Below are 12,562 nucleotides of genomic sequence, written 5' to 3' on the forward strand. Positions count from 1 at the left end.
GTTTTACTGAGATTTGTTTCCTTTGATTTAAATTAATTTTAGCGTTGCATGGCTATGCAAGAATTCCTTTATTAATGTTCGTCTGTCTTTAAAAAACCTGGGGGGGGGGGGGGTGATTTTCTTAGCTACTATTCAAGAAAGCTTCATGATATTTATTGTGAAGATTTACAAGAACGTTCTAAAAGTTAAAATTATTTTTTAGCTATATGAATACCTGTTTTTTGTGATTTTTCTAAAGTTTTATATATTTATTAGCTGCGCTATTTGTTAAAGTTATAATCCTTGTTTATAATGAAATGTATAATGGAACTAAAAATATATATTTTGTGTATTTTTATCTTTATTTCATAATTATCCTTTTTTTAATCATTAATAGTTATTTCTAGCATCGTGTAATAGACAGATTTCCGCAGATAATAAAGTGAAAAAATTGAAGATTAATACCAGAGCTGGATCTTTAAATCATTTAAATGGTGCGCCAAATCGGGGTTGTTTAATTGTTTTAGCCCCAATATTATGATTATGATTTTTAGTTTATTATTTATAGATAAATGTTTGTTTTACGATACGATACATGATTTCTCAGTATGGCTCAGAACCAGTTATAATCCAGCGGGTGTCAATCGGTCTTGAAGCCAAACTTGAATAGCTTTTTATTGCATCGTATTATAGATAGCTTTCCACGGATATTAAAATGGAAAAATATTAAGACCAATTTGTCAGCCCCGAAGGACCAATGGCTAGGGCTAACAAAACTTTTATAATTTCATAATTCATATCTTAATATTTTTTGTAAAATTGGCTAGAATACGTTGCTATACATGATTTTTCCGTATAGCTAGTACCGATTTTAATCCAGCGGATATATATCGGTTTCTAAGCCATACTGAAAATTATTTTTTTACTTTTACTTATTTTTCCTTATTACCATACAATTAGGCTTCTATTATTACTTTTAAGTTTTATTACAGCGAGAAAAAAAACATTATAAGCATGTTTAAAGTTAATAAACTTTTATAAAATATTTTTTTTTGTGACTGTATTGAAGTATTTATCGTGCCTTATACAATACAAATGACAAATTAAAGGCCAGTATACATTTTACTATTGTTCAATATAAATGTATACTGGCCTATCATTGGTAATTTGTATTGTATGACGTCATTTTTAATTAGGCACTATAAGCATGCTCTACTGTATTCCCTAAAGCTTTTAGTACAAATATATAAATATACTAACTGTATTTTTACTGTTTAATAAGAGAGGCAGTGTCAAATAAGGATAAATTTGCGCTGTAGTAATAACTCTGATAATTTTTATTTTGTGAAAAATTTTGTGGAAGTGATAAAACACCATTATTTTACTAAAAAGGATAATCATAAAATAAATGCAACTTGTTTTTATAGCTGTAGTTCAGATAAGTAAAATGTAATTTAAAAACAATAAAATAAAATAAAATATTTGGTAATTTTGTGCATTTTTAGCCATAAGTATTTTTAAAAAAAGTTTTTAAAAATAAATGATCTTATAACCATTTAATTGCACCACGATTGTCTTAGCTGTGATCTGTGAGAATGGGGACATTGAACTGAACATTTTTCTGGTACCCAAAGTTCTCTTATTCGTTAGCAAAAAAGATATTGCTTGATTGGTTTAGTATACCAATGGTTAAACTCTATAAGCAATGATTTAAATCTACAGAAGGGGTAATTTTGTTTATAATTAATGGGGATACACATAAATCTTACGTCAATTGTCTTTTCGCTTAAGAACATGTCGCACAAAGACTCTAGCTACTTATAAAAGCGGGAAGTTTGTAAATATTTTACTCAACACACTAAATCGTTACAATTTTCATGAGAAATACGCATTTTATAAGGCATACAAAACGCTCTAATTTTCGTTCTATTTAACGTAATTTTGTAATTTTTTTTGCTGGTTATTTTATTTTACATATACTTTTATCATTTTATCAAAAAAAAATTTATCTTTTTTCATCATTTTTTGGAGAAATTAATGCTTAAACTAAGGGTATCTTTAAACGCAAAATTGACGCACTTAGAATTAAAAATGCGTATTGAGTACAAAGAGGGGATAATTTCAAGACATGCATGTTCCAAAGATATCTTTTTTTCCATAAAATTTTAATGTTTAGTCCACCGGAGATTACCCTGAAAATCATATATCAATTTAGGAAGATAATTTTTGTAGAATAGTTACTGAATTTACAACTTTATGTACTCTGAAAGTATAGTTAAGATCAAAGGCATGCAAAAGGTTGGTGTAGGGGTTGTTTACACCACCCTTGTAAAATTAAGGGGGATGGATACACCTCCCTAGTTGTCCACCCATGTCCACCCTCTTGACAAGAGCCTACACCCTCAGATACACCCCTCTATAAATTCCAAGGGGGTGTAAAAGAAATAAATTTACACCCCTTAAAATAAAGTGGGGATGGGGGTGTTTAAGGAGGGTGTATTTAAGCAAGTCACTGATTCAGATAATTCTATGCTATCTATTTTTAGGTAAATTAATTACCAGACTTTACTAAAAAAAATCTTGCAATATTCTGTACAACTGTACTGTACAACTTTTAATTAGTAAATTGAGACATGAGGAAACTCTCATACATATGTAGGGGGGGGGGGGAGTTAATGCAACCATCCCATAATCAATTAATCCAAATTTTGTTATGAAAATTGGCATGTGTAATCCTTAGTAGGTCTGTTTTTCAAAATTTAACAAAAAGTTAAGCTTGAGGGGGGGGGGGGTTAAGGCAACCATCATGTAATCAATGCACAAATGGCACCTAGATTTCGAGTTTCATTACAAAACTTGGCATGAGTAATCCTTGGTAGATCTTTTTTCCCAAAATGGAAAAAAAAAGTTGGAAAAGTAATGGCTAATGGCTGTTTAGCCATTTTTGGGCTATTTTCAGGGCAAATCCAGCAATAATTACGTAGGAATCATCCATTAGGGATAGGTTTTAATGGGTGTTGAGCTGAAAAATAATACCAAAAATAGTGGCAGCTGGGTAATGGCTTATAAGGATATAAAAAATTGAACATTTCCATGTAATTAAACTTTTCTTAATTAACATTATAACTTTATGTCATGGACATATTACTAAAACACTTTTTTAATTTCAAGATTTCGCTGTCATAACAGCTGAAAACTGCCAAAAATAGCTGAGAACAGCTGTCAACAGCCAAAAGTATATATTGTAGATTAAATCATCCCGCCATGGAAAAATTTTGAAAAAATTTTTGCCCCCAGTAAAAATGTGGTTGATTTAAGCAAAAAAAATGACCCATGCTAAATATTTTTTTCTGTGATGCAATAATTGTGACCTCACGAGCACTTCAAAGTTTTTGAAATCTGCAAAAAGAATGTTTTTTTAGTTCTTTTGTGTGATCTCAATTTTAAAGATTTTTACAAAATTTCAATTCTAGTATGTAAATATAAACCTGAAATTTACCAAAAAAATGGAGCAGTCTCAATTATAACATATGAAGGTGTAGCAAGAAATCTGCAAAGTCAAATTCCATTTTTGCAGTTTTTCTTACCTAACTTAAAAAAAAATTTTAATTTTGTTTTTCTTTTAGATGCAGTAACTACTGGACCAGGCAGTTACAAAATTTTAGCTCAATATATATCAATGTTGCTCACCTTCCAGCACCAAACCCCCCTTTATTGATAAGAAGACCATTAATTTTATTTGGGGTTTCCCTTAAAGTTTTTACACAGATAGTGTTCATATTTATAGTAAATTATGGCCTCAAATATTGTATCATTTATGTATGCAATTTTAAATTTGGAAGATGTGACATGTCTAGGGTAGGTTTTTTCAAAAACATACTTTTGCTTTAATGTATGTTAAATTATACCAATAACCATATTTTAATTTTCAGTACCACCAACTTCCCAGCTAGAACTGGCTGAAAACAGCTGGGAGTGGCCATTAGTATGATAAGTAGATAGGACTTTTGATGTATCTAAGGGTAGGTATTTATGGGTGCTGAGCTCAAAAATACCACAAAAAATTCATTTGGCAGCTTGCTAATGGCCGCAGCTCAGCTGGGAGCGGCCAAGAGTGGAATGAGTAGATAGGGCTTGTGACATGTCTCTAGGTAGGTTTTTAACTGTCTGTGTAACAGCTCCAGCTGCCAAATGGATGGACCCCCACTATTTATAGTAGTATTTTTGAGCTCAGTACCAATAAAAACCTACCCCTAGACATGTCACAAGCCCTATATAATATACTCTTCATACTCTTAGCCGCTCCCAGCCATTTTCAGCCAGTTCTATCAGCTGGTACAAGAAATTTTAAAAATGGATATTTAAAGCAAAAATATGTTTCAAAAAGTTGATTCCTATGCAATTAATGATAGTTTCGCCCTGAATATAGCCCAAAAATGGCTAAATCACTGAGCCGCCAGCCATCACTTTTCCAACTTTTTGTTCCATTTTGGGAAAATAGATGTACCAAGGATTACTCATGCCAAGTTTTGTAACGAAATTCGAATTCTAAGTGCAATTTGTGCATTGATTACGAGATGGTTGCATTAAGCCCCCCCCCCCTCCCCCTTAAACTTGAGTTAATTCCTTTAATGATCTTGATAGATATATGTTTATAACTTTTAATATGTTTTACAATAGTTTTTAAAGTTAATGTTGGGAGGGAGATATATCCCAATCCTCTTTTTATAAAAAAAAAATTTAAAATGTAATAAATTTCTTATGTAAAGTAGTTTTGGTAAAATCTTAATAAAATCGCCCTTGATTTTAGTTAAAGGGGGCTGTTAAAAGTCATAAGTGGGGTGTCAAAAAATTTAGTTGTTAATAAATTAATGGAATATAACTTGATATTATAAATTTGAAAAATATTTTTGAAGAGAATAAAGGAACATGTATTACACTTTTCTTCATAGAAGAAATTGAATCATTTTTTATTTGTTTTTTTCAACACAAGGTTATTTGTGTATCTCTTGGTACAAGATACCACCATATTATTATTAGTTAAATCGAATTTTTTATAAATTAAGTGAATAAGTCTGTTAGACCAAGGAGGGTAGAAACTCAGCAGATAGACAGACAGACGGGCAAGAAGAATTATCAAAGTTTTACTAAAATAGACAATTAATTAGATAAAATCCAATAGAGAACCTGTGAATGATCAGACAGACAGAGGAACAGACAGACAGACGGACAGACAGACAGACAGAGGGACAGGTAAATAGTAACAGACAGTCTTTGAGGCATTAACAAATTACAATTAGGCTATGCTAGATGATTCATTGAAATCCAAAAGAGAGGCAGTTAGACAGATAGACAGACAAGTGGTGGGACAGACAGACAAAAGGACAGACAGACAGAGGGACAGACAGACAAATGGGTATTGCCTAAAACAGTTTGGCTGCTATATGAATCATTAAAACCCACCGTAGAAAAGAAATTTACATTAGTTTCTTATTACGATACTCAACGCCCCCCCCCCTCCCCCACTCAAAGGAATATATTATTTCTTAAAATCAATAAGTGACTTTTCAGTTTAATAAAATTGAATGTACTTTTTATTTCATCAATTTATCTTAAATAGAACGAAAGTTATAATCATTTTATTGTCTACAAGAAATATGCTTTAAGTAAAAATCAACATAATTGTCAGTGAAAACGTCATATTTATGCATATTTACACAGTAAATAAATTTTAAAATTGTATTTTATTGTAATGAATTACTTAAGGGGGTTGTATGAATTATCAAAAACCCAAAAAAAACCTAATTTGGTTAAATTAGTCCAAGTAATGATTGATTTAGTACAGTACGTATGAATAAGTTGTCAATTTCCTATCAGAGTCCTTGTGCGTCGATAGAAAGTCAACCCTCAAGTACTCCTAGAGGCATCTAGAAATGTGTAGTCGCTAGTTCGAAATGAAATAATAATATAGCACGTCGATATTAGGTCAGCTATGAACACTTACCCATAAGCATTGAAGGTAGATAATTCTGAATGAGGTGAAAACTGATGGATCTTCTCATAAAGAATTTGGCCACTAAACAACTGTAATTGCCTAAATATGAAGTAGGATCATACAAAGTCTTTTTGCAGAATCGTTTCGAAATCGATTAATATTCGTTTTTTTTAGATTCTGTTCTCAGCTATACTGAAAAATTATGTATAGCATAGTATAATATAAAGTTTTCTACTAATATAAAAATTTACAATAATACGATTAAAACCAGTTTTTTAGTCCGTGCATTCGGCATCTCGGGACTAAAAAACAGTTTTTGATCTTGTAATTGTACATTTTATATTCGCAGAAAGCTGTTTAAAAATGCGATAAATAACTATTTTTTCTATCTGACGAGAATAGTTACTTCTCGTATCGTATTATAAACGGCTTTCCGCGGATATAGAATGTACAATTTTAAGATTAAAACTAGTTTTTTTAGCCCCGAGGTGCCGGAGGCACTGGCTAAAAAACTGGTTTTAATCTTATGATTGTACATTTCTATATTCGTAGAAAACTGGATATAATACGATGCTAGACATAGTTTTTTCGTATGGATGAGAACCGGTTCCTATCCACCGGATTCGAATCTACACCAAAAAATTAGCTATCCCCCATTGCTTTAAGGACGGACTGACCAACAGACGGATATTTCAAATTATAGAGTAGCTTCACTAAGAAAAAACGTACCCATGTGATTGTAATCTTCACATTGCTTGGCCACCACTTTCTCCAGGGTAAACTGCGGCATTTTCAAATCTTTGGCCACTGTCACCGCCTCTTCAGTCTAAGAAAACAAGAACAGTTTTATCCATCAATAACGGACAGGAAGGGAGGGGACATTGTGTGGTTTATTACACTAGTTGTCCCCAACGTTTTCTTATTCGTTGGCGTAACAAATTTGGAGACTTTTACTGAATTTTGATTGGTTCATTAAGTCCAAACGTTTCAACCACTTATTGTAATTTACTTAAGGGTAACTTTTTTTTTTGTATCGCCGTTGGGGATGTACATCCATTTATCTGTCATTGTCTTATCTCGTAAATCCCTGAATAACAAAGCAAGAGAAAAATATTAGTAATGTATAATTTTACTGCCCAATTTATTTTCGATGTTTATGGTCCTTGAAGATTTTAAGAATTAATCATCCTTAGATATATAAAAAGCATCATAATATGGAAAATTCAATCGGTTCAGTGGTTAGCGAGACCTTAACGGATTCACAAAAAAAACTTATTACTTTTATACAACAATAATGGTTACCCTCCTAATATCTAGGGGCTCTGTAATAAGACAGGAAAGAACGTGAAATATCCTAAAACCATCCTAAGAATCGAATATAAACAGTACAAAATAACCTAAAACTATCCTGGGACCTATGTGTACCTTCCTTATAAAATGGAGAATTTAATCGGTTCAGTAAATTTCGATATTCTAAACTACAGACAAAAGAAATACCTTACTACTTTATATATTACTAGCAGCTTCGCCCCTAGCCTCTAGGGGCTTTGCCCCAAGAGGTGATAAAAAAAATTAAGGTGAAATTCGTAAAAGGACCAAGAAAATCTCCTGCAAAAAAAGGACCAAGGAAATCTCCTGCAAAAAAAGGACCAAGGAAATCTTCTGCTATAAAAAAAATGAAAAAAATGGGGGGAATTTTTGTTGTTGTTTGGGGGGTTGGGGGTGTCCCACCCCCCAAGAAAATAGCTTAAAACCATCACAGAACCAGTAGGTATTATCCCTGAAAAGTAGAGCCTAATCGGTTCAGCAGTTACTGAGATCTTAAGCTTCAGACGGACAGACGGACAGACATGAAGCTACTTTGCAGTATAAATGATAGGATTAACTATCTTTTAAAATGGAAGTTAAAAATTGAAATCTAAAACAAGATATGTTACAAAAAAAGTTCACTCACAAAATCCTAAATGATTTTTCTTGGAAAAAGGAATTATTCTCTCAGACATTTTTCTAACAACACTTACCTTTTTACTCCAAATTTTTTAGTAGCGCAGCGACTTTAAACCCAGTTTCTGTCCGTCCGTGTAACGTTGAAAATTGTATTGCAAACTTACTTTATAACTTTTTTATCTTCATCTAAAATGCTATAATAATTTTATTTTTAAAAGATTCGTAGCTGAGGCTCTAATTCCAAAAAATATTTCCAAGGGCTACAGCAAAGCTGTGCAAAACACTATTAAAATATCAATTATTAGTTTATGAATAGAGTACCTCTTTATGACAATATTTGTATTTATTCTATTTTTTATTTTGTACAATGAACAGTTATCTTGGAAACAAAATTAATTAAAATATTATTTCTGATACTTATATATTTGTCATAAAGTGACTTTTGATGATTTTTTGGAAAATTACCATATCCAATGCATAGACATCTACAGTGGCGTGCGAACCGAAGGGGGCATTTGGGGCAATCGCCCCCCCCCCTAGCGACCAAAACGCCCCCCCCCTGCCCCCCCCTAAATGTTAAAAAATGCCCCATTTTGCCCCCCCCTGGTCAACAAAAATGCCCATTTTTGCCCCCTACCCTACAAAAAGCAAAACTATCCCAGTTTCCAAAAAAAAAGATCAAGAAATACTCCAAAAACAGACAGTTACTATTCAATTAAACTTACCAAATTTTTTAATTAGTGTAGAAATTAGGTTATAATCTTTTTTCACTGAACATAACAAACCAGGTTATAGGAAGTATTTTATTTTGTATAATATAAACTTTTTACCAAAAAAAATTTGTACATCCCCAATGATGATACACAAAATTACCCCTTATATAGATTACAATTAGTGGATGAAATGTATGGAAACTCGACTTAATTAACCAACCAATCAAAATTTCATTAAAGTCCCCAAAGTTGTTGAGCCAACGAATAAGAAAATTTTATATGAAATATTGGGGACTAGTGTAATAAATAGCCCAAAAACCCCTCCCTCCTTGCATATTTGAAGAAAGAAATTTGCGCTTCGCGCCCTTCCAAATGGTTTCAGCTATGTAATATTGGGGACTAGTGTAATAAATAGCCCCAAAACCCCTCCCTCCCTCTCCCTGCATATTTGAAGAAAAAAATTTGCGCTTCGCGCCCTTCCAAATGGTTTCTGCTATGAAATATTGGGGACTAGTGTAATAAATAGCCCAAAAACCCCTCCCTCCCTGCATATTTGAAGAAAAAAATTTGCGCTTCGCGCCCTTCCAAATGGTTTCTGCTATGAAATATTGGGGACTAGTGTAATAAGTAGCCCAAAAACCCCTCCCTCCCTGCATATTTGAAAAAAAAATTTACGCTTCGCGCCCTTCCAAATGGTTTCTGCTATGAAATATTGGGGACTAGTGTAATAAATAGCCCAAAAACCCCTCTCTCCCTGCATATTTGAAGAAAAAAATTTGCGCTTCGCGCCCTTCCAAATGGTTTCTGCTATGAAATATTGGGGACTAGTGTAATAAATAGCCCAAAAACCCCTCTCTCCCTGCATATTTAAAGGAAAAAAATTTGCGCTTCGCGCCCTTCCAAATGGTTTCTGCTATGAAATATTGGGGACTAGTGTAATAAGTAGCCCAAAAACCCCTCCCTCCCTGCATATTTGAAGAAAAAAATTTACTCTTCGCGCCCTTCCAAATGGTTTCTGCTATGAAATATTGGGGACTAGTGTAATAAATAGCCCAAAAACCCCTCTCTCCCTGCATTTTTGAAGAAAATAATTTTGATTATATATACTAATTTTAAATAAGGGCGGGTGCTTGCTAACATGTGAAGACCGGAGCACCGAAACCCCCCCCCCCCTGCTTAGTTTTGACAAAAATAAAAAATAAGGGGGGGGTAGTTTTATAATGTCTGGAAAACGGCAAGGAGGAAAAAAGCACGACAAGGCAAAGACTTCACCCCCCCCTTAATTTTGAAGAAAATCAAAAATAAGGGGGTGACTCTTCCCACTTCTGATATATTCTTCTTAAGACTACCTGTTCAGGGATACATCAATTACTAAAATCAGTCAATAAATAAGGAAATTATGCCCCAAAACATGAATATCTCGTAATAAGGTTTTCTTCAAAATTAAGGGGGGGGGGTAATTCTTTGCCTTGCCTTGCTTTTTTCCTCCTTGCCGTTTTCCAGACATTAAAAAACTACCCCCCCCCCTTATTTTTGATTTTTGTCAAAACTAAGCGGGGGGGGGGGGGGTTCGGTGCTCCGGTCTTTACATGTAAGCAAGCAACCGCCCTTATTTAAAATTAGTATATATAATCAAAATGCCCCCCCCTAAAGCAAAAGGCCCCCCCGGGGCACTTTGCTTTAGGGGGGGGCAAAATTTTACAAAATCTTCAAAATGCCCCCCCCCTAGACAAAGTGCTTCGCACGCCACTGGACATCTAAAAGAATTTATGCTTTTTAGCGTTTTTATTTTATAAAATTAGAATTAACTCTTTGACTTTTAATCAACTTCTTTTGTTTTAAGATTATTTGATTATTCGATTAGAAACAAGTTTCTACAATTATCAGTTAGGTGAAGATGTCAATGTCAATAGGGGCGTCCAAGCTTTTTTTTTTTTTTTTTTGGGGGGGGGGGGGGGTTATCACCCCTTGGATGTCCTTGAATGAAAGAGAATCTCTCTACCCTTATTTATGTATATTTAAAATACAAAGTAGCTTGATGTCTGTCCGTCCGTCTGTCAGTCTGAAGCTTAAGATCTCAGTAACCGCTGAACTGATCGGATTCTACACTCAGGGTATATACCTATTGGTACATCCTGTGGTGGTTTTAAGCTAAATTCTTGGGGGATAAGACACCCCTAACCCCCCAAAAAATGTAAATTTACCCCCCGTCCCAAAAAAATTTTTTCTGGGGAAACTACTTCACATAAAATTGGCAGCACCAGTATATTTTTTTTAATTACCTCTTGGGGCAAAGCCCCTAGAGGCTAGGGGCGAAGCCGCTAGTTATGTATAAAGTAATTACCTTTCACATTTCTTAAGAAATAGATTAACTGTAGAAAAAGTATTTATCAACTTTTTTCTATCAAAAAGCTCACTCTTGCAAAATTTCTAAGATAATGTAAAAAAAACAAGGATGACAGTGTCTATAAAAGCGAAGCACTGAAATGGTAGGACAAACGAACATTAACACTTGTATAGTGTCAGAACTGAATAATCAGAATATAAATGTATAAGAGTCGAAGCAAAATTGTATGTAAATATGTAGAAAAACTGCTTGATACAGAATAATGTTTATGGACATACTTACATTTTTAGGACTTGATTATAGAGTTGTTTTGTTTATAATATTGTACTTTGTTGTCCCAGGAATCAGTATACCAAAAATCAGAACAATCGGATAATTAGATCACATTAAAATTTGTTGTTAAAAAAGTTTAAAAAGGACATTTTGGTAATGTTTATAGAGTTGCTATGCTTTCAAACTACTACAGGAATCACCATACAAAGTTTGAAATCGATAGGACAATTCTAACATGCCCAAATTAAAGAAAAAAAGCTATCCATCTCGGACGGACGTACGGACTGACCCTAATTATAGAAAAGTTTTGCTTTTAAAAATATATGTTTTAAAAGGCTTAGATTCTTTACTTGTATTAGTATATTGCATATTTAGTAGGGATTTCATGGTTTAATTATCTATATTTTAAGCATAAAAAACCTTTCATTTACTTCATAAGTTTGGATCTTTTGACCAAGCATTAGTTAGGTTTCCAACCCCTAATGAAGTCCCTTATTTTTAGTAAAATAAAAAGGGCTTAAACTCAGAAAGAGAGGGGACAATGAGATGTTTATTACACAAGTCCCTAAAGTTTTATAATAACGTTTTCTTATTCGTTGTCTTAACAACTTTGGGGACTTTTGATAAATTTGATTGTTTGGTTTATTAAATTGAGTGTCCATACGTTTCAACCACTTTTTGTATCTACAGAATGTTTAATTTCAGGCATGTACCATTGGGGATGTACATCTATTAGTCGCTCATTGTCTTATCCCTGCCCAAACCTTACTATAGCTTAGTAGTACTTCGGTTTAGTTTATTATGCAAAAATTAGAAAACTAGGTCATCTAATGCGGAAATAAACATTTTTACCTAAAGATTTATTTACAAACATATATATTTAATATACACATGAAAAACGATATTCTCCATATAGCATAGTCTGCCGAGTGTTTATATGACTCTTCAAATTTGTTAATTTACAAAAATCTAGATTTGATGTCTGTCCATCCGTCCGCCTGAATCTCATGATCTCAGAAACCACTGAACCTTTTGGATTCTACTCTTCAGGGAATATAACTACTGGTCCTGTGTTGGTTTTAAGCTTTTTTTTGATGGGGTGGGACACTAGAGGCTAGGGGCGAAACCGCTGGTAGATAGTATTGCTATTGAAAGTAATGATCAATATTGTGTTAATTGAGATTTCTGATCCAATCAGACTACAAACCCTTTGATGTCACGCATCTTGTTTGAAAGTCCTAAATGTGATTTATAATAAATTCTGCCAGACTTTAATAGTGTTCCTTTCTGCTACCCTTTTTAAAAAAT

At 33.3% G+C, this 12,562-nt stretch overlaps 1 protein-coding gene across 2 annotated transcripts in view; it reads right to left on the bottom strand.

Moving 5' to 3' along the window:
• Window positions 1–12,562, bottom strand: part of LOC145328804 (glutamate-gated chloride channel-like) — a 118,671-nt gene that overhangs the window by 52,924 nt on the left and 53,185 nt on the right. For both annotated transcript variants that reach the window (XM_080172676.1, XM_080172677.1), the window contains 2 exons: window positions 6,704–6,800; window positions 5,984–6,073 (listed from right to left, as the gene is read on the bottom strand). In XM_080172676.1, the coding sequence (XP_080028802.1) occupies window positions 5,984–6,073; window positions 6,704–6,800 (187 nt within the window). The remainder of the gene's footprint in view (window positions 1–5,983; window positions 6,074–6,703; window positions 6,801–12,562) is intronic.

This window comes from Acartia tonsa, chromosome 9 (assembly GCF_053477335.1).
Source record: "Acartia tonsa isolate MP-2025a chromosome 9, ASM5347733v1, whole genome shotgun sequence".
NCBI classification, from domain to species: Eukaryota; Metazoa; Arthropoda; class Copepoda; order Calanoida; family Acartiidae; genus Acartia; species Acartia tonsa.